Source organism: Pelophylax lessonae (genome assembly GCF_965119305.1).
Source record: "Pelophylax lessonae genome assembly, chromosome: 1".
Taxonomy (NCBI): Eukaryota; Metazoa; Chordata; class Amphibia; order Anura; family Ranidae; genus Pelophylax; species Pelophylax lessonae.
In genome coordinates, this window is record NC_138768.1 from 133406772 (window position 1) to 133429416 (window position 22645).

The 22645-nt window shown below is 44.9% G+C and overlaps 1 protein-coding gene across 1 annotated transcript in view; it reads right to left on the reverse strand.

The window, feature by feature from the left end:
• LOC309555456 (beta-hexosaminidase subunit beta-like) overlaps positions 1-22645 on the reverse strand; it is a 119126-nt gene that overhangs the window by 34473 nt on the left and 62008 nt on the right. The window contains exons 5-9 of the mRNA XM_082257481.1: positions 22126-22236; positions 13512-13613; positions 12378-12510; positions 5355-5535; positions 2186-2272 (exon numbers count right to left, since the gene is read on the reverse strand). Of these exons, the coding sequence (XP_082113607.1) occupies positions 2186-2272; positions 5355-5535; positions 12378-12510; positions 13512-13613; positions 22126-22236 (614 nt within the window). The remainder of the gene's footprint in view (positions 1-2185; positions 2273-5354; positions 5536-12377; positions 12511-13511; positions 13614-22125; positions 22237-22645) is intronic.

Below are 22645 nucleotides of genomic sequence, written 5' to 3' on the forward strand. Positions count from 1 at the left end.
TTCTGCAACAGAGTAAGCAGAGAAATGTCTTGAATATTTTCAAAAGGAACAAAAATAAAAGAAAAAAGTAAAAAATTTAATTTAAATAGGAAAAAATGCCAGGACAGCAGATCCCAGCAGAGTGCCTTTACTCCTGACTAGGCAGAAAAAAAACTGGAGCCCTAGAGCAGGAAGTGATGGTATACCCTCTGGGATTGTCCCAGGGGCCTAACCAAAAAGATTCCGCCTAGTCCTACTCCTGAAGAGAGAGGAGCATAAGCCCCACTGGTCTGAAGAATTGAAGCTGTGTCTGCCAGTGAACGAAAAGAGAATTTTTTTTTTTTTTATTGGTCTTATATAATAGTCTATTTTTCTGAGATACTGAATTCTGGGTTTTCACTGGCTGTAAGCTATAATCAAAATTAAAAGAAAGAAACGCCTGAAATAGATCACTGTGTAATGAATCTAATAGAGGAGTCACTTTTTAAATTGAATTACTGAAACAAAGTAACTTTTTGTAATTTGATATGCTAATTTTTGGTGATGCACCTATACACTGTACACACACACACACACATATATATATATATACACATACACACGCACACACAGTATGTGTATCCATCTATATGGTTTGGGGGTTCTATGTAATTTTCTTTAAAGAAAAAAAAAAAAAAAAGTAGGATTTTTACATGTAGGTGGGTAGAGTCAGTATTGGCCCGGATGCGAAGTGGTTAAACAAGTACAGCTTAGGTGGAGGAGGATTTGTTTAACCACTTTCCGACCAGCCGCCACAGATATGCTGCGGCAGGCTGGCTCCCACAGGGAAATCGCCGTACATGTATGGCGCTCGCTCTGGGGAGGCTTGGGGGCGAGCTCCCGTCCCCGCTCGTCAGCCGGAAAGCCAGTGCGTGTGTCAGACGGCATTGATTGCCGCCTGACACCCTCGATCTCTCCCCGCTGACAGAGAAGGACGGTCGGCTGATGTAAACACAGCCACCTGTCCTTCTCCTTGCAATGATCACAGCGACCATGTGATCCGGCTATATAGGATCGCATGTCTCTATGATCATCTCACAAGCCCAACCCCCCCACAGTTAGAATCACTCCCCTAGGCTTACATTTAACCCCTTGATCATCAACAGTATTAACCCTTTCCCTGCCAATAGTATTAACCCCTTCCCTGCCAATGGCATTATTACAGTAACAGTGCATATTTTTAGCACTGATTACTGTAGTAATGTCACTGGTACCCCCAAAAGTGTCAAAAATGTCAGTTAGGGGTCCGATCTGTCCGCCGCAATGTCGCAGTCCCACAAAAAAAAAAAAAAAAATAGCAGATTGCCGCCATTAAAGTAAAGTACAGCAAAAAAAAAAAAAAAAAAAAAACAATAAAAATGACATAAATCTTTCCCGTTGTTAGTAGACGCAATAACTTTTGCGCAAACCAATCAAAATACGCTTATTGCAATTTTTTTTTTAGCCAAAAAAATGTAGCAGAAGACAAATTGGTCTAAAATGTTAATAAATTTTGATTTTTACATTTTTTTTTGAGAATGTCATAAAAGAATGAGAAAAATATTGTTTTTTTTTTTTTTCAAAATTGTCGCTCTTTTTTTGATTATAGTGCAAAAAAAAAAAAGAAGAGAAAACCAAAAGAAAGCTCTATTTGTGGGGGAAAAAAAAGGACGTAAATTTTGTTTGGGTACAGCGCCTCATGACCGCGCAATTGTCCGTTAATGTAACGCAGTGCCGAATCGCAAAATAGGGCCTGGTCATTAAGGGGGCAAATCCTTTCGGGGGGCTAAAGTGGTTAATCTCTGCCTCACCCTAGGCCAGTCCCTTCCCTGGGTATATGAGAGGGTTTACAACCACTTTAATGCTCCAGTTCTTCTTTGCTACATTCCACGTAGGCGGGCCCTTTTTATGCTCTGTGTGGGAAGTGGTTTTTGTGTTCATTTTTGATTTGTATATGGAACAAGAATGTGTTATATTAACACTTTGTCTTTTTTTTTTTTTTTTTTTTAAGCTTTGTAATAGGTTTACCAAAAATGTAACAAAAAATTACTATTAAAAAAAAATTGGTTAGAGTTCAAATTTAAAGTTAGGAGAGCCTTTAGAATAGGAATAGCATTCCGCACCAAGTGCGCCCACCCTCAAAGAAAAGCATCATGCTATGTTAACAAGGCTCTGAGACAACACTTACTGTTGAACATAGTACGATTCCAGTTTGCAGTAATCTGTTCCAAAGACATGCTCAGCCATAAACTTTGTAATATCAGGATTGGATTTCCTAAAGTATTAAGCAGACAGTTATTGGTTTGTAATAACATTTTTACACAAAACTGCGTTCTAATGCTTTGTATAGTGCTGTCCTGACACGGAGAGAGCTACCAGGGAGGAGGAAAGCACAGAGTGATGAGCTTATCAGTGTCCTGGTGTTCCTTCATTATCCAATCACAGTTTGAGATGTTGCATAGATCAGGCAGTTCAATTTCTAAAATAGTCTGCAGAGAAATTTTGATGGGTGCAGGGTTTGGCTGTGCTCTTGTCAAGATCCACAAACCTCAGAACACCACATATTTGACAAGTAAAAAAAAAAAACAGTCTCCATGGGGTTAATTTACTTAAACTGATGTACACAGAATCTGGTGCAGCTGTGCATGGTAACCCTTCTAGATTTTTTTTGTCAAAGCTTGGGGGCCCAGTTCACACTGGTGCGACATAAAGCTTGGGGCCCAGTTCACACTGGTGCGACATAAAGCTCGGGGCCCAGTTCACACTGGTGCGACATAAAGCTCGGGGCCCAGTTCACACTGGTGCGACATAAAGCTTGGGGCCCAGTTCACACTGGTGCGACATAAAGCTTGGGGCCCAGTTCACACTGGTGCGACATAAAGCTTGGGGCCCAGTTCACACTGGTGCGACAAACCTTGGGGCCCAGTTCACACTGGTGCGACAAACCTTGGGGCCCAGTTCACACTGGTGCGACAAACCTTGGGGCCCAGTTCACACTGGTGCGACAAACCTTGGGGCCCAGTTCACACTGGTGCGACAAAGCTTGGGGCCCAGTTCACACTGGTGCGACAAACCTTGGGGCCCAGTTTACACTGGTGCGACAAAGCTTGGGGCCCAGTTCACACTGGTGCGACATACGCTCCGACTTGGCACATGTCGCAGGACATGTATAAATCAATGGTTCCCTATGAAAGCCATTTTAACTGGTTCAACACAAGTTGGTCTGACTTTGAAAAAAGTTCCTGCACCACTTTGGTCTGATTTCAGCCCATTGAATATCATTGAAGTCAGATTAACGTCGGATCATCAACTTAAATGGTCCGACTTTGGCATGTGACCTGTGCTCTGAGGAGCTTGAAGGGGAACCCCACACCATACCAGACCCCTTGGTTTGGTATGGATTTTAAGGGAAACCCCCCCCCCCCCCAAGATGCATACCAGACACAAAGGGCCTGGTATTACTGGATCCAAGTCTGATCACTTTCAATGAAGTCGCATAGAAGTGGGCCATGAAGTCGTCAGGCAAAGTCGGATCGGATGTAGTCTGACTTCCATGTCAGAGGAGTGTGAACCCGGCCTAATTGAACAAGCCTGATTTCGAAGTTAATTAGTTACTATGCACAGCTGTACCACATTCTGTGTGCACCAGTTTTAGTCAATCTACCCCCATGTGTCTATCACTTAAAAGATGAGTTTCAAGCAGTGTTCAAGTATGCTGAAAACACTCCAGTCAAGCAGGAAAATTTTGAATCCTATATCTGATGACACTGCCTACCAGCTAAAGCCCCGTACACACGTACCGATCGTCGGCCGAACGATCGGCCGTCTTTTGTCCAGGGCTGTCGGTGTCTGTTGAAAAGTGCAAAAGACTGCACAAGAATTTTGTCCGCCGACTACAGCCGACTGCAGAAGTGATGTCATGTAATGGTTAACTTTCCCTGTGTTTTTTCTTTTCTGAGCATGCCCAGTCTTGCAAATCTGCTGTCTGTCGGCCGAATTCTGTACTGACTGGCGAACAATCGGCCGCTCTGGTGTCGGCATACAAAAATTTTCATGCTTGCAAGACAGATTCTTTTCGTCCGAAAGTGCGCTGTCGGCGGCAATCATACTAACAAGCCGAAAATCGGCCGATCGTTCGGCGGCCGAACATTTTCGGCTGACAATCGGTACGTGTGTACGGGCCTTAACTTTATACACACATTCTTCTCCCACACTAGACTACCTTGCTATCCATTTCCCTCTTTAGGAGGAAGAGCTTCGAAAAAAGGTGACGTACACTGCAGACTGGTAATTTCCACTGATTACATTCCTATGTCTAATCATTAGAAATTGCAAACAATCATGCCTCAATATAGTTAATAAAGAACTCCAGCTAAGTACACCCTTTTATTTTATCCATATATTACATGAAAATGAAATACTTCTTTAAGAATTAAAGAATTCTGCCTCTACAAACGGGCTGCCACATGCCAGCTGAAAGGGTAAAAACAGCCACATTATAGGAGTATACACAAAGAAGGAGTGTGTACAAGGTCAGGAAAGAGGTTACTTAAGCTAAAAGAATCTAAGGTAGGGGTTCCACCAGCATGGTGAGGTTTACTGCTACTAAAAGCAGGAGGTTGGGCAGTTTCACTGATTCTGCTAAACTTTAGTCTCTGAAAAGTGCCGTCACCTTTCCTATGCTAGAAGGGTAGCAAGGCAGAAGGAGCAAATGCATTTCTGAACAGATCTTATAGGGGCGAAATACTAAACATGTAAAGTACTTAGCAGTCTGACTGGAGTTGCACTTTAACCTTTTTAACCACTTTAAAAACTTATTTTTTTTACCTTAATGCATTTTTTGCTTTAAAAAAATAAATGTTCCACTACTTTTTCTTACACCCCCTATTCCCCCCCCCCCCCCCCTACACACACACACATACACACACACTTAACTGCCTGCTCTCGTTCTCCAGCACTCTCCCTGAGCTGCTGCTGTCAGTGAATGCCTGTAAAGAGGGAGGGGGCGTGGCCTAGCAGTGCGCATCTAAGGCTGCACACGACCTGGCTTAGGAGCATGCCCACATGGGTGCTCCCTCAACAAATGGCTTGCTGAGGGGGCAACCGGCGGAAGGAGGAGCACAGAGCAGGTAAGTAGAACCGCTTTTATTTTCATTCTAAAAAAATTGGCTTTAATCACTTTAATCTCACATATGAATAGACCATAAAAACACTGCCCCCTTGATAATACACATGGCAGTATACAAGTCCACCAGGCGGTACTAATTTTTGTGACAGAGATTACAAACTGGCTGCTGCCTACTAACCAATTTACCTGGTATTTATGAAATACCTCACACACAAAACAGTTCACTCACCAGCAAGAAAAGTCCACCTCATCCCCTCCTAAATGAATATATTTGTCAGGAAACAATTTGCCAATTTCTTCAAATAATTTATACATAAACGTATAAGTGCCATTGGTAATTGGGTTCACGGGTCCAAAATTTCCACTTGGCTCTCCATCTTTGTAACAGGGAGTCAAAAGATCTTTTTGTCCTAGGGTACGGAAAAAATAAAATAAATAAATAACACACAAAACATTTACTTTACAAAGTCAGAAATTACTAAACTGTGATATACAAATCTTACTTGTTAAACATCATCTAAGCATTCTTCCAGAGGGTCCCTTTTAGAGTGTATGGACACAGCATACAAAGTTGAAAGATAATTTAAAGTACAACAAAGTGGAAATCTGATTGGAAATGGCACCTTTACATTCTATTTGCTATGGCTTTTAAATACTAAGATCATTTAATAGGAGAGTTGAAAAAACTGAATTTTTGTAAAATCTTACCTGTAAAATTCCTTTTTCTAAATCCTCCGACAGTCGCCGCCGCCAAGTCATCACTGTTGGGTATTGACTTCCGCTCCACAGGAGTAGCTAGGCATATAGACTTAGTCAAAAGACAAAAGGTATTAGCATATACACACCCATGGGGGCTGTCCCATCTGGTCAATACCCCCCTGCATAACCACTCCCAACTCAGTTTGGTAGCATAGCAGTAGGTAATAAGAACCCCTAAAGAGGGGCGGGGCGGCGACTGTCTGAGGACTCAGAGAAAGGAATTTTACAGGTAAGATTTTACAAAAATTACGTTTTCTCTTACGTCCTCCGACAGTCGCCGCCGCCTCTAAGTCATCACTGTTGGGATGTCCCAAAGCAGTATAGACATGAGGGGTGGGAGACGCAACAGTAAAAAAGGCAACGCAGTACCCACATCAGAGAAAGGAATCTTACATGCACCGTAAGAGAAACAACTGGGCAACAGAAAAAAAAAACAATGCCCAGGAAAGCAAATGCCAAACAGCCAGGGACCCAGAAAAAAACACAAGGGTCCATCATGGCACTGCCGCACTGAGAACCTTGCGGCCAAATGAGGCATCAGCTGATGCCAGAACGTCTACTTTGTAGAATTTGGAAAAAGTGTGCACCGACAACCAAGTCGCAGCCTTGCACACCTGGGCCACCGAGGCCAATAGGCCCAGGACGCACTCACAGATCTGGTAGAGTGCGCCTTAACAGGGAAGGGTGGAACCCGTTCCTTCAAGGCGTAAGCCTGTTCAATGGTCTGTCTGATCCATTTGGCAATAGTCGCTGCGGATGCAGCCATGCCCTTCCGAGGTCCCTCAGGAAGGACAAAGAGGGAATCCGTTTTACCAAAAGATTCCGAAGACGACAGGTAAACCCTGATCGCCCTGACAACATCCAAGGAGTGCAGAGCAACCTCCTTAGGATGCTTAGGCTTTGTACAAAGCGAAGGCAGGACAATGTCCTCATTAATGTGGAACTCAGAGACCACCTTAGGAAGAAAGGAGGGCTGCGGACGCAAAACCACCTTATCCCGGTGAATCACCAAGTATGGAGAACGGCAAGATAACGCTGCCAGTTCGACACTCTGCGAGCCGAAGTGATCGCCACCAAAAAGGCAACCTTCTTAGACAGCAGAGGCAACGAGATATCCCGAATGTTTTCAAAGGGAGCACGTTGTAACACGGACAGAACCAAGTTCAAGTCCCACGGAGGTAAGGGCTCCTTCCTGGGAGGAGCCAAATGTCGCACACCTTGAATGAAGGTGCGAACCAGAGAATGAGACGCCACAGGGCGTCGGAAAAGAATAGCCAGGGCGGACACCTGGCCCCCGATCGTGGCCAGCGCCAGGCGCTGGTCCACTCCCTCCTGGAGAAAGGCCAACACTCTCTACACCGAGGACGAACGAGGGGAGAACCCCCTGGACTCGCACCAGGCGAAGTAAGCCTTCCAGGTACGGTAATAAATCTTTCCAGAGGAGGTCTTCCTAGCCTTGACAAGAGTAGGGATGACCTCAGAGGAGAGACCCCTGTCCCTCAGGACCTGGGTCTCAACAGCCAGGCCGTTAAAGCCAGCGACTGTAAAGCAGGATGGAAGATCGGACCCTGAGACAGGAGATCTTCCCGCATGGGCAGCCACCACGGAGGCGCCACTGCCAGATGAACAACGTCGGCGTACCAGGACCGGCGTGGCCAGTCTGGAGCCACCAGAATAACCAGGTGCGGTTCCGAGGCTAGCCTGCGGAGAAACCTGGATAGCAACTGAATCGGAGGAAAGGCATACATCAGACGATACTGATGCCAAGGGGCCACCAACTGCCAGAGGATCGCGCGTTCTTGCCACAAACCTTTCCACCTTTCGGTTTAGTCGAGATGCGAACAGATCCACGTCCGGGGATCCCCACCTCGCACACAGCATTTGGAAGACCTTCGGGTGCAGGGACCATTCCCCCTGGTCCAGGGTCTGGCGGCTCAGATAGTCGGCCTGTCAATTCTCCACACCCGGAATGTGAACTGCTGAGATCGCCGGGAAATGAGTCTCGGCCCACGATAGAATGTCGGTCACCCCCCGGGCCGCACGAGCACCCCTGGTGCCCCCTTGGTGGTTGATGTATGCCACCGCGGTAGCATTGTCCGTCTGTACCACTGGAAGAGACAGAGTTTTATCGCTCGCAATTCCAGCACATTTATCGGGAGGGAGGACTCCTCCAACCAAGTGCCCTGGGCAGACAGGTTGCCCAGGACTCCACCCCAGCCCGACAGGCTGGCATCCGTGGTAATCACCGTCCACACCAACGGACGGAAGGACTTGCCTTCCTCCACCGACGGGGACTGGAGCCACCACAGAAGAGCCAATCTGGTCTGACGACTCAAGGAGACACTCAGATCCAGGGACTGAGGCAGTCTGTCCCACCTGGCCAGGATCTCCGTCTGGAGAGCCCGCGTGTGAAACTGAGCAAAGGGTATTGCCTCGAAGGTTGATACTATCAACCCCAGAGACCTCATACAGGTTCTGAGTGAAGAGGACGGGTTGTCCCTGAGGGACCTGATCTCGTCCTGCAAGGTCTGGAGCTTGTCCTCCGGCAAGAACACTTCTGCCTGAGCAGAGTCCAGAATCATTCCCAGATAGGGAAGACGAACCGATGGAGACAACGCCGATTTTTGAACGTTGATGGTCCATCCGAACTCCTGGAGCGTCTGTACCGTGGTGGACAGATCGCGCACTAGGTCCTGGCTGGCACGTGCCCTCAGAAGGAGATCGTCCAGGTAGCCCAAGACCGCAATGCCCTGTGCCCTCAGTAGGCCCAGAACCGGCGCCAGCACTTTGGTAAAAACCCTGGGTGCCGAAGCGAGACCGAAAGGTAACGCCACGAACTGGTAGTGGTCCTCTGCGATAGCAAACCGAAGGTACCGCTGATGACCTTCGAAAATGGGGATGTGCAGATACGCATTCTTCAGATCTATCGAAGCCAGGAATTCCCCTGGGCTCAGAGAGGCCACCACCGAACGGAGAGACTCCATACGGAACTTCCGAACACGCATGAAGCGGTTCAGCGATTTTAGGTCCAGAATAGGACGCACTTTGCCCTCCATTCTGGGCACAGTGAACAGATTCGAATAAAACCCCCGAAACCTGTCCCGATGAGGTACCGGGACAATCACCCTCTGAGCAAGAAGGCCCTGCACCGCTTGATGCAGGTCCTGCAGCGCCCCGGAGGCAAGTGAAGATTTGAGGGAAAAAATCTGTCCGCCGGCCTGGAAAGGAATTCGATCTTGTACCCCGATCGAATGATTTCCTGAACCCACCTGTCCGATATCCGGAGCAGCCAAGGTTGGAGGAAACCGCGCAAACGTCCCCCCACCCATGAATCTGACCCGCCGAGCCGGCATTACCCGACTTCTGCTTACCCGCCCAGGGCTTCTTCTGGTTGCCCTGGGCCTTGAAGGGCTTGCCCTTGGATTGGTTCCCGAAAGGCACGAAAGGACCCCAGAGTGGATCTAGGCGCAGAACCCCGCTTGCCTCGAAAAGACTTGTTCTTCGGGTTCTGGGGCAGCATAGTGCTCTTGCCCCCCGTGACGCCTTTCACCAGGGTATCCAACGCCTCGCCAAAAAAGGCGAGAGCCAGCATAGGGAAAATCAGCAACTGTTTTCCGTGAGGACTGGTCGGCCGACCAGCTCTTCAGCCATATCAGTCGCCAGTTAAGCACCGCGACACTAGAGAGGCGAGCCACTAAAGGGGCCTCATTCAAGGCCGCATCACACAAATACATGACTCCTTGGTGGATCTGATCCACCATTTCCAGCCAGGCAGACGGAACACCATCAGACACGAGATTGCTCCTAAGCATCTTAGTCCAATCAGTCACCGCCTGAGCCACCAAAACGGACGCGAAAACGGGTTTGAGCAACGAACCCGCCACCATGTAGGAATGGCGGGCTAGAGACTCCAAACGCCAGCCCGTGGGATCCCGGAAAAACGGGATATCCTCAGTAGGAACCAAGGTAGCCTTGTTTAACACGGCCACAGTGTGATCCACCTGCGGAGGCACACACCATCGTGATTCCGTAGCCGGCGCAAAAAAGGATGAAGCAATTTGAACCGACTAGGTACCAGGAATGGACGTTTCAACGTGCGCCACATTTCATTAACAGTAATGAAATTCAGCTGGGCAGGGAAAAACCTGCGCCGACTTGCGGGTCCTGTGCGTCCCAAATGAGGACACAACGCACGGAGGACTGGGCTCATCCTCCAAATGTAAAGTTTCCTTAACAGAAACAATTAACTCATCCATGGTCGCCCGTTCTTCAGGTGACCCTGGGGAGGAGGTATCAACCCCCTCCACCTCAGCCTCCCCCTCAGACCCCGGGGGGTCCAAGGATGAGCGGGACCCTGAAAAGGGCACGCTCGCAGCAGCAGCCATATCCCCATCTGAATCAGAGGAGAGAGACAATCTGGGGCTCTTTTTTTGCAGCACGTTCAGACATCAGCATTTCCATATTAGACACCAAAGTCGCCACCACAGCAGCCAAATCAGGTCTCAGCGGGGCCACAGGAGAACTGGGCGCCCCCACCAGAGCTGGGGGGGAATTTGCTATCCTGAGAATCCATTGCTCAAGGTTACAGAAAAAAAAGATCGCTGCGGAATGCGCAGCCCACCGCTACAGCTACAGTGACAAAGACCCCAAAAGGAGAAGAGAAAACTGAGCCAAAAGCGATAATACAGAGGAAAATTGAGAGCGATAACCTGCAGAGCCCGCAGAGTGTTGCTACCGATGTCCTGCTGCAGAGGGAAAGGAAGTGCTGCTGAAGTAGGCTGAACTATAGACTGCCAGACTTCGGGAAAATGGCTGCCCCATAGGAATGCATTGGAGGCTACGCCAAAATGGCCGCCGAACATGCGGTCGGACCGATCGTCCACCTCCCACAAAAAAATGGCGGTGGATGGCGCCAAAATAGCATGTAGTATCGCCCCCAGGGAAGCTACACATGCCGGCCCATATCCAAGATGGCGGACCGCGCGAATACACGCCGCTGCGGTCGCCACACAAAAACGTCTGCACCCCCAACAATGCACCGAAGGGACACAGGGAAGGGGACCCCCAGAAAACATACAGTATCTGCACAAGCGATCCCGACAGGGACCGCATAGGGAGTCACACAGGCACAGACATGGGGAACACACAGCAACACAGACTGCCACCCCAGACAGAGGCCCCACACAGAAGTACTTACCTGTACCAGATGGCATGGGATGCCTCTATGAACGGAAACCCGCTGTCCTCATCTGACAGGGAGTGCCGTGAGCCAGAGACATGACACTGCAGCATCGCAGATGTGTCCTGTGAGGTAGCCATCTCACGGCTGCATCCCTGCAGCGAGCAGGGATGGGTCATTCGTAATGCCAGGGCGAACCATAGCTGAACGCTCGATGGCGGGCTGGGGGTCCATCTGACCCTTCTGCCCTGGAGAACCTGGAGAACCAGGGCGGTCAGTCCGAATCCCAGCACCGCATGATCCATCTTCATCTGAAGAAAACGACTAACACTAGAAGCTGACAAAATAAACAGCTAGTAAAGTAAGAAAAAAACTGACATTTTCAAAGAAAGTCAAATAAAAGATTAGGAAGGCTGAGACTGAAGCCCCAGCACAGGGAAGCCTGACTACTCCTGACGCTAGGCAGATTAAAACTGAGTTGGGAGTGGTTATGCAGGGGGGTATTGACCAGATGGGACAGCCCCCATGGGTGTGTATATGCTAATGCCTTTTGTTTTTTGACTAAGTCTATATGCCTAGCTACTCCCGCGGAGCAGAAGTCAATACCCAACAGTGATGACTTAGAGGCGGCGGCGACTGTCGGAGGACATAAGAGAAAAGTAAATCATAACAATTTCGAAAGGATACGTTCAATAAAAAAATTAAAAAAATCAAGCACTTTTTTTTTAACCAGCAAAAAAAAAGTGCATTTATGATTTTCTTTTTTAAAAAAAAGTATTGCAACCGCGCTCAGCAGATCACAGGTGCAGTGTTAGGCTTCTGTAGACTCTCAGTACAGCTGTCTGCCTGTACCTCTCTTACAGGTAGACAGTTACAGAAGAGCAGAAAGAATCCGTGAACTACGGTGTGTTCAGCAGCCCCCTCACAGTTCAATGAGAACTACAAGCCATCTGCCGAAGTGCCAGACGGGTCTTGTAGTTCATTCATTCACAGATAGCCCCATTATTCATTCACAGCTATGTGGGCAGAGGGGTGCAGGGCTGCTGCTTTAGTAAAGGTGAACTTGGCCTTTATTCAAAAGTACCCAACTACTGTATAATGATTGAAAAGTTAATGCATTTGGCAAATGTTTAGAATCTTTATCTGCATTTAGGTAACATATACACATATATATATAAATAAAAATTAGGACAGTAATGTAGGCAGGGAAATAAAGTTGAAGAAATTATTAATCTAATAAAATGCACATCATACTTAAAATCATAAAGCAATAGTATGTAGAAGCTTGCTGTAATTTGCACAAACCATACTTACCTTTACCCCATGAGTAAGTGTGTCCTGGAGTATCAAACTCTGGTATTACCCGAATTCCTCTTAGTCTAGCAAACTCGATCACCATGCGTATATCAATGAAATTATAAATATGTGTGGATGCCTGATAAGCTCCCTGGAATCAAAATATGTGTATTAGCAAACAGTCCACTTCATATTATGCATGTAGTAACGCAACTATTTGTAATATGTGCAAAACCTACAAAAAAAAAAATAAAAAAATACACTCACATGAACTTCAATGGCATATCCCAGTCTTGAGTTGGCCCAATATGGAGTTCCCTTCACTGGAACTAAGGGGCCAAGCCCAACCTCTGGAAAACAACCCTACACCATAATCCCCCCTCCACCAAATGATTTGGACCAGTGCACAAAGCAAGGTCCATAAAGACATGGAAGAGCGACTTTGAGATGTAGGAACCTGACTGGCCTGCACAGAGTCCTGACCTCAATCAGATAGAACACCTTTGGGATGAATTAGAATGGAGACTCCAAGCCATACCTTCTCATTCACATCAGTGTCTGACCTCACAAATGCGCTCCTGGAAGAATGGTTAAACATTCCCATAGACACACTCCTAAACCTTGTGGACAGCCCTCCCAGAAGAGTTGAAGCTGCTACAGCTGCAAAGGGTGGGCCAACTCAGTATTGAACTCTACAGACTAAGACTGAGATGAGATAGATAGATTATATATATATATATATATATATATATATATATATATATATATATATATATAGATATATATATATATATATAATTTATTTTTTCCCCCTTTATTATGTTCATCCTGCAGAAAAAAGAAAAAAAATGTTTTTTTTTTTTAAAATCAGGTAGGCATGAAAAATTACACATTCGCATTTTCCACTTGCAGTCAGCAGGTGGTGAGCTCCAAGCAAGCCTGAAAAGCAACACAGGGAGGAAGATGTAGATTTGGTTGTTTAGGTCTCATCTGGCATCAAAGGCTCAGAAACCGTTCCAGACATTGTACCCACTTGTAGATACCTTTGATGTACATACCAGACAATCCATGACAGAACAGAAAAAAAAGCACTACCAATAGGAATAATTGGCATGACTCTCTCTACAAGAAACCCAGTGTAAAATCACCCACCTTGTTACTCAGTTCAGGGAATGCTTCGCTTTGGTAAGGGAAAGACTGATCATCAACTATATGCCAGTGAAGGACATTCATTTTGTTAAATGCCATGGCTTCCTGAAACAGAAAATAAGATTCATTTTAAGAAAAGGAGAAAAAAAATGATTTGGCAAAGTTTTTCCAGCATTTTTAAAATCTTAAACATGGGGGGGGGAGTATCTTTTAGCCTGTGAAGGGACATTGAATGTTGTGGAGGAAAAGGTTTTTCCTCAGTTTCCCGCCATCAATCCCAGCGGTTACCTTCCCAGTACAGGTGGTGTGTTTGTGTCTCTGTCCGCCCCCCCCCCCCCCATATACATTATAAAACTCAGGGCAGATACAGCAGGGCAGGGTAAAGTCCTGCAGCATTATGGGAATGGACCTTGCTTTTTATTGGTTTACTCTGAAATTAAAAAACTGAGAAGGTACAGTCATCCACATCTTCAATTAAAAATAAATAAATAAATAAATTACATCATGGGGATCCCTTATACAAAACTGATGTTGCTTTGAAAGGGTCTTTCAGTATTGTTGTGTGTTAAAAATGCTGTCAGCAGTGATTTGTAGGTGTTTAAATTGATGGGGTGCATGGAAAAGCAAGACTGGCCATTGGTATTTCTGGTCTTTGGTAGACTTAAGGTGATACAACACAGAGATATGCTTGTCACTGAGTCACTAATAGCAGCAGGTTAAAGAAGAAGTACACTTTCAGACAAGTATACATATTTTTTGCCCCTTCCGCTGAAATAACAGATCCCACCATTTGCAGGAGCTGGCACTCAGCTGCAGAAAGGAGAGGATTTGTCCTATGGGGAAGACTCTCACCAAGTGAAGTATGCCTTCTATGCCCAGTGATGGACCTTGTGAGAAGTAGACTTCCTATAATTATCATAGGAAACACAGACTCCGATGCCCCTGTACCACAGAACCTGGGCTTCAACCGCCAAGCTTTCAAAGCAAGCAGCTGTCAAGCTCTGAAGACGTCTAGCCAATGACGAAACGCACGTTGTGACGTCACTTGAGCCCGGAGGAACGCAAACCAGAAGTGCCACTTTCCACACCGTAGCTCACAATAGTGACGCCGTTTTATCGAATTTTATCCTGATTTTCTTTGTAATTTTACTGCTTTTATTCCTATTGGGACTTTGTAAATGGCTCACCCGGATATTGTGCAATAAAACCATTTGGAAAATGGTACTACACTATCCAGACTCTCCTTTCTTTCATAAACATCCCTGACTGGAAGTTGGCGACAGGAGGAGTGTTGCTATAGGAGAAAGCACCCACTTGGAGGGAACCTACCCAGACCCTGGGGGTCACAAAGCTCTGGTGGTCCTAGTGTCGTAAGGCACATAGGGCCCACGCAATCTGGCGAGTGTGAAATCTCTCTATTTTTGTCACAGTGGAGCACAAGGATTGACACCAGGGATAGAGTGGAAGATTTAATACAGCAGCACCGAGCACTTTTCGTTGTACACTTTTTATTTATCTACCTGAATATTCACTATCAATGAGTCACGTCACTTTAATACAATGATCTTTTTTATATAGGAACTTTGACACAAACTTATAAATTTTTGCACTATATATGAATTCGCAAATTAATCTATACTGTATATTAATTTATATTTAAAGTGTACCTATTTTTCATATTAATATTTATAATTGATCACTGGGTTATGTATGCACATTTATAAGTCTGATTTTACAGTGTTAAGACCACTGGATTAAATATTTTTGGCAAGCGCTATAGGTAATCACATATCATTTGATTACTTCACCCTCATTGAGCACTCGCACTTTCACTATAGCAGCTGCATTTTCGCATTTTCATAATATATATATATATATATATATATATATATATATATATATATATATATATATATATATATATATATATTTATTTATTCAGAAACTCTAGGGTTCTCCATTTGGCGCGGGAATATACTCTGTATATTTTTTTCTATAAGCAGCTGTCAAGCAGGATGGCAAATTGATCCTAACCAAATCACAAAAAGTCGGCCACAAGGTGAAAGTGAAAAAAATGTTCCATAAGACAAGCAACACTAAAGTGTTTCAGTCTATAAAGATCTTATTCATTGCAAATTGGTCCCATCGACAGAAGATCCTGATGATCTGGCAGAGCCACCAGGGTCTGTTAGAAATCTTACCATCTGATCCCATGGAGTCACCAGACTATCCATTGCTTCACCTATAGGATCCTTCTACCTGGAGACAACCCTAACTGGCTTGTTGCTGAACCAGCTTGGGAGGCCAGGAAGTTCAGATCCAGCGTCTCCTCCGCGTAACACTTGTCTTGGAACTCCTCCAGGGAGAATAGCCAGCAGCAACTAGGCCTGGGGCAAAGAAAGCCTGACTGCCAAGTGCATGCCTGACAAGGCTTGATCATAAAGTTATTCCCAGGACAGGTTTAGATCCAACTCTCTAGCCATGGTAAGACTTTGGTTTCTCCCTGATGAATGATGTACACCACAGTCGTTGCATTGTCTGTCAGAATCCAGATCAGAAAGTTATACAGTGCCTTGAAAATTTTCCACATTTTGTCATGTTACAACCAAAAAAACGTAAGTATTTTATTGGGATTTTTTGTGATAGATCAACACAAAGTGGCACACAATTGTGAACTGAAGAGGGAAAAGATAAATGGTTTTCAACATTTTTTTACAAAAAAAAAAAAAAATATGTAAAATAAAAAGTGTGGCGTGCATTTGTATTCAGCCCCCCTGAGGTAACACTTTGTAGAACCACCTTTGGCTGCAATTACAGCTGCAAGTATTTTTGGGGCTGTCCCTACCAGCTTCTACATCTAGAGACTTACATTTTTGCCCGTTTTTCTTCACAAAATAGCTCAAGCTCTGTCCGATTGGATGAGAACATCTGGGAACAGCAATTCAGGTCTTACTACAGATTCTCAATTGGATTTAGGTCTGGACTTTGACTGGGCCATTCTAATACATGAATATGCATTCAAACCATTCCAATGCAGCTCTGAGCATGTTTAGGGTCATTGTCCTGCTGAAAGGCGAACCTCTGCCCCAGTCTTAAGTCTTCTGCAGGCTAACAGGTTTTCCCCTATGATTGCCCTGTGTTTGGCTCCATTCATCTTCCCAACAACTCTGACCAGCTTCCCTGTCCATGCTGAAGAAAAGCATCCCCACAACCTGATGCTGCCACCACCATGTTTCACAGTGGGGATGGGAGTGTTCAGGGTGATGTGCAGTGGTAGTTTTCTGCCACTCGCAGTGTTTTACTTTTATGCCAAAAAAGATCAATTTCGGACTCATCTGATCAGAGCACCTTCTTACACATATTTGCTGTGTCCCCCACATGCCTTCTTGCAAACTGCAAACAGGTCTTCTCATGCCTTTTTTCTTTCCACACTTCCATAAAGGCCAGATTTGTTGAGTGCAAGACTAATAGTTGTCCTGTGGACAGATTCTCCCACCTGAGCTGTGGATCTCTGCAGCTCCTCTAGACTTACCATGGGCCTCTTTGCTGCTTCTCTGAATAATGCTCTCCTTGCCGGGCCTGTCAGTTTAGGTGGACGGCCATGCCTTTGTAGGTTTGCAGTTGTGCAATTCTCTTTCCATTTTTGGATGATGGATTGAACAGCGCTGCGTGAGATGTTCAAAGCTTGCAATAATTTTTTTTATAACCTAACCCTGCTTTAAACTTCTCCCCACCATTTTCCTGACCTGTCTGGTGTGTTCCTTGGCCTTCATGATGCTGTTTGTTCACTAAGGTTCTCCGACAAATCTCTGAGGGCTTCACAGACCAGCTGTTTTTATACGGAGATCAAATTACACAGATGGACACTATTTACTAATAGGATATGTTCTGAAGGCAAATTGTTCCACTAGATTTTAGTTAGGGGTATCAGAATAAAGGGGGCTGAATACAAATGCACACCACATTTTTCACATATTTGAAAAAAAAAAAAAAAAAATTGAAAACCCATTTATCATTTTCCTTCCACTTCACAATTATGTGCCACTTTGTGTTGGTCTATCACACCACCCCCCCCCCCCCCCATAGGAAAAAAAAAAAAAAAAAAACACATTTACATTTTTGGTTGAAACATGAAAAATGTGGAAACTTTCAAGGGGTATGAAAACTTCAAGATACTTTATGTACGGATATGAGAGGCATATAAAAATATGAGAGGTTTGCAGCAACCATTTGCTCTGTGTGTTCTTAAACCACTTAAAGACCAGCCGCCGCAGATCTACTGCGGCAGACGGGCTCTCCTGCGAAAACCGCCGTATGGGTACGTCGGCTCGCAGGAGTGGGTCTCGGGCACGCATTAGCACGATCACGCGCCCACTCCCTAGCCCTGCAGCTAAGCAATGGGTCCAGTGGCCGCGATCGCTGCCGGGAACCTGGCTGATTGAAACAGAGCTCCTGCGTTCCTGTTATTGCGGAAAAACGAAAAAACGGGAGCCCCGTTTCCATCCACCAAGTCTTTGCCCCCCCCACAGTTGGAATCACCCCCTAGGTACACATTTAACCCTTTGATCACCCCTGATGGTAACCCCTTCCCTGCCAGTGTTATTATTACAGTAACAGTGCATATTTTTAGCACTGATTACTGTAGCAACGTCACTTGTCCCCCCAAAAGTGTCAACAAATGTCAGTGTAGCACCCTCCTAGGTAGGTGCTAGGCAGGTAAAACGTAGTTGCTCTATCTGCTTATCAGGAGAGCCTGGTCAGTAGTTAGGCCTGCTGGGTGTGCTCGATGTGCGATTCATGTGGGCTGAGGGAGTGTCCCCACTGTATCCAATGAGGAGGCTCTTTGGACAGTGGAGTAAACCTGGCCAATGACGCACAGGCTTTTGCACAGAGAGAGGTGCATCCTGGAATAGGGTATAAAAGCCAGGAGCACATGTGGCATGGGGTCTTTGGGTGGGAAGCCAAGTCCCAGAAGGAGAGTGATGGCTGTCTCCTCTTCTGAAGGTGTAGAAGGTGGTCACAGGCAGTCGACCTAGTGGACCAACAAAGTGTGGCTGAACTCAGAGGTTCAGTGAAGCTGACTGAGGAGGTAAAGGCAGAGCAACTCTGGAAAAACAGTGTCGGTGCCGAAGGGTCTGCCCAGGAAGGGGACCATTCCAGCGGCTAGAGTCAGCACACAGGCAGAGAGAGTAAAGGGGGTGCCAAGTTGTTAACCCTGAAGAGTATATTAAAGCGGGAACAGTTAATCTCTCTTCACTTCAGTGGCAAGGTGAAGCAGTGGCCTTGCCACATTCTACAGTCTGTTGTCCTCAGGATTTGTGCATAGTTAACGTTGGGAGTATCCCACTCATCCCTTCTCCTATCTCAGTTCTAAATAAAACACAAAAAACACATCCCCTGGACTGATTGTTGACAGCCAAGGACTGTATTTAATGTTCATCTGCTTTCATTTGCTAAGGGTAACCCAGGGGAACCCAAGAAGTGTAATTCTCAGCGGCTCTCTAAGGGGCAGTGCTACATCAGTTAAGGGTCTGCAATGTCGCAGTCCTGCTAAAAATCGCAGATCGCCGCCATTACTAGTAAAAATAAAAAATGACAAATCTTTCCCCTAGTTTGTAGACATGATAACTTGTGCGCAAACCAATCAAAATACACTTATTGGAAATTTCTTTTACCAAAAACGTGGTTAAATACAAATTGGTCAAACATGATGAAAAATTAGATTTTTAAATTTTTTTTTATTGGGAATGTTATATAGCAGAAAGTGAAAAATACTGCTTTTTTTCAAAATTGTCGCTCTTTTTTTGTTTATAGCGCATAATCAAAAACCGCAGAGGTGATCAAATATCACTAAAAGAAAGCCCTGTTTGTGGGGAAAAAAAACAAAACAAAAAAAAAAAAGGGGTCAATTTTATTCGGGTACAGCGTCGTACGACCGCGCAGTTGTTAAAAGTAACGCAGTGTTGAATTGCAAAAAACAGCCTGGTCATTAAGGGGGAAAATCCTTCCAGTCCAGCAGTGATTAAGCAAGGGATCAAACCCAGCAATGGTTAGAGCTCTTAAGGGATTTTGACCAGTCAGACATGGTTTCACAAAGTAACGTGAAGAATTGAGTGAAGAGCTCCAGAAAGGCCTCCCAACCACTTACCGGTTGGGTCCTTAAAGCGGTAGTATACCGCTTTTTATCACTTTTAACTACAGGTAAGCCTATAATAAGGCTTACCTGTAGGTACAATTAATATATTTTCAGTGCATGCAGCTGATCACGCGAGTGGCGCATGCGCTCTGAAGGTCCGGCGGACCTTCAGCTTCCCTTGCCGAGAGCTTGCCGGAAAATGACTACCGCACGCATGCGTGGGAGTGACGTTATCGCGGCTCCGGCCAATCACAGCGCCGGAGCCGCCGAACCCGGAAGAGGGATCATGTCAGCACCCGCAGCGGTGTCCGGGGGTCTGTGACGGGGCTTCGTTCTAAGGTAAGTAATTTATGCGATGCATACTAGCTCATTATGCTTCTGTCTTGCAGTTTTTTTTTTTTTTATTTTAGGTTTACAACCGCTTTAAAAGACAGACACATCCTCCACTAAAATAGTGAAAAGGAGAAGTGCGGTAATATAAGATGCAGTACTTCAAAAGCTAAGCTGAGGATGACCATGTCAGAGAGATGCAATCGAATAAATGAGGCTCCAGCGATGTAGGAAGAGTCTCGGAAAAAAAAAAAAAAAAAAATGGAAAAAAAAAAAAAAAGAATGAAAAAAGAAAAAAAAAAAAAAAAAAAAAAAGGAAAAGAAGAAAAAGAAGGACATTCATTCTTCTAGGGAAATAGCTTAAAAAAAAATAGACATGCTATTAGTGGGAGAAGTTATCTTGGGATGATGCAATGCTTTCTAGGCCGAACTGCAGTGCTTTCCAGGTTCCTTCAGGAAAACGAAAAATGCACATTTTTTTCTGCAAAAATATTTGCATTTATTATTTTTCTTAAAAGATGAATTTATCCCTTTAATTCATCAACTGTTATTCCCAAAGGATGTTTTAGTCTAAAGTGGTCACTTCAGGACAAAAAAAAAAAAAACACACACACCTTACTCGCATTCTTTAATAAAGAAATTCAGGAGCCGCCATTGCTAAACACCTGCTGAGAATGCTACTATGTTTTGGTCAGTAACTTAGAAAGCGCTGAAGCCAGAGGATCAGCATTTTCAGGAGTTCAGCAAAGGCAGCCCACATTATATAGTAAAAATGGTGGTATTTCTGCGCTAATCAATGAAAATGATTATTAAAAGAAAATTATTGTGATGAGCTGCTGCACAAAGGAATCATAGAAAAACCACAGTGATATAAAATCGAAAAATGTGCTGCGCTACAATTATAGTATAGGTAATACCAAATCACCAGAATGAGTGTAAATAAATTAGTACAAATAATCAGTGGTATCATAAAATAATAAATGACATATGTGCATATAGTGAAATTAATCTCATATATCGAAACAATCTGTGCACAAAAGAAAATGTGAAATCAAAAAGGATGTTTTAAATCCCAATGAAGTCCATAGCAATAAAACGTAGGGGTGGTTTCAGGAAGGTCAGCCAAAAAAGTCCCAGAGGTTACATCCGTATGACACTTTACGAGGATAGGGAGGATGTTCCGTGAGAAAACCATACCCGTGAGAAAACCATACCCTTGTCACTTCCGGTTCTGCTACGGAGGGTATGGATTTCTCACGGTAGTTAAACTTGCGGCGCTTACATTAAAACACTTCGGGTGCAACATAAATCATGTCCTCTCCTATCGCTGTAACATCCCTCATCTCCGGTAATAAATATAAAAGCGGATCACGGAGCTGCGATCGCCGTCACATTTACGTCTCATACACCCGCCGCCGCTTTTATATTTATTACCGGAGATGAGGGACGATACAGCGATAGGAGAGGACATGATTTATGTTGCACCCGAAGTGTTTTAATGTACCCGCCACAAGTATAACATTAGAAACAGTGCCGTGATAATTTCATGCCCACCGAGCATGCGCACTTCTCAAATTCTTTCTTCTTCAATCACGTATCCGGGGCTCTGAGCATGCGCACTACTGCCCCTCTTCAGCTGTTTCAGACCGGAAGTGACGAGGGTATGGTTTCTTCACGGGGTATGGTTTTTTAACGTTACAGAGGACACCAACGTGCAGATCACCAGAAAAAAGAGAGAAGGGTTGAGGAAGTGACCCCGGACAGCCCGGTGTGTGAGCAAGAGGAGGACTGACTGACTGACAGCGAGTCTATAAGGAGACATCCTGTGGCCAATCTTGGTACTACACATAAGCTCAATTTGGTCAACTCATTAGTTTGAGAGACCATTTTTCTCTGGTAAGCAGCCATTTGGTTTTTTCTGGTGATCTGCACGTTGGTGTCCTCCCTATCCTCGTAAAGTGTCATATGAATGTAACCTCTGGGACTTTTTTGGCTGACCTTCCTGAAACCATCCCTACGTTTTTATTGCTATGGACTTCATTGGGATTTAAAACATCCTTTTTGATTTCACATTTTCTTTTGTGCACAGATTAGCCCACATTATGTAGTCTGTACTAGAATTTTTTTTAACAGTAAGTTCATGTCACTCACCAAAGTTTTTAGGATAATCTTTAGAGGCAGATAATGTCTGGAAGTGTCCAGTAGTATTCCTCTGTGGGCAAACCTTGGAAAGTCAGTAATCTGAGTTTTGTTTATTAGGAACTAGAGGAAGAGCAAGAAAATATGTTTTATACACATTTGTATTAGTAGAAAAAAAGTATGTCAAGGAGACAGTAAAACCTTTTATAAATCATTTTCATATCTGCATTACCGTTTTAGTGAAAACCTATGTGCAGTTTATAATTTTTTTTTTTAATCCTAAGAGTTCTATTGCTGCTTACAATAAAGGAGAAGTGTGGACTTAAAAAAAAAAAACACACACACACACTAAATTGTCAAAGGTTTTGGGACACCTGCCCTTTACACGCACATGAACTTTAATGGCATCCCAGTCTTAGCCTGTAGGGTTCAATATTGAGTTGGCCCACCCTTTGCAGCTATAACACCTTCAACTCTTCTGGGAAGGCTGTCCATAAGGTTTAGGAGTGTGTCTATGGGAAGGTTTGACCTT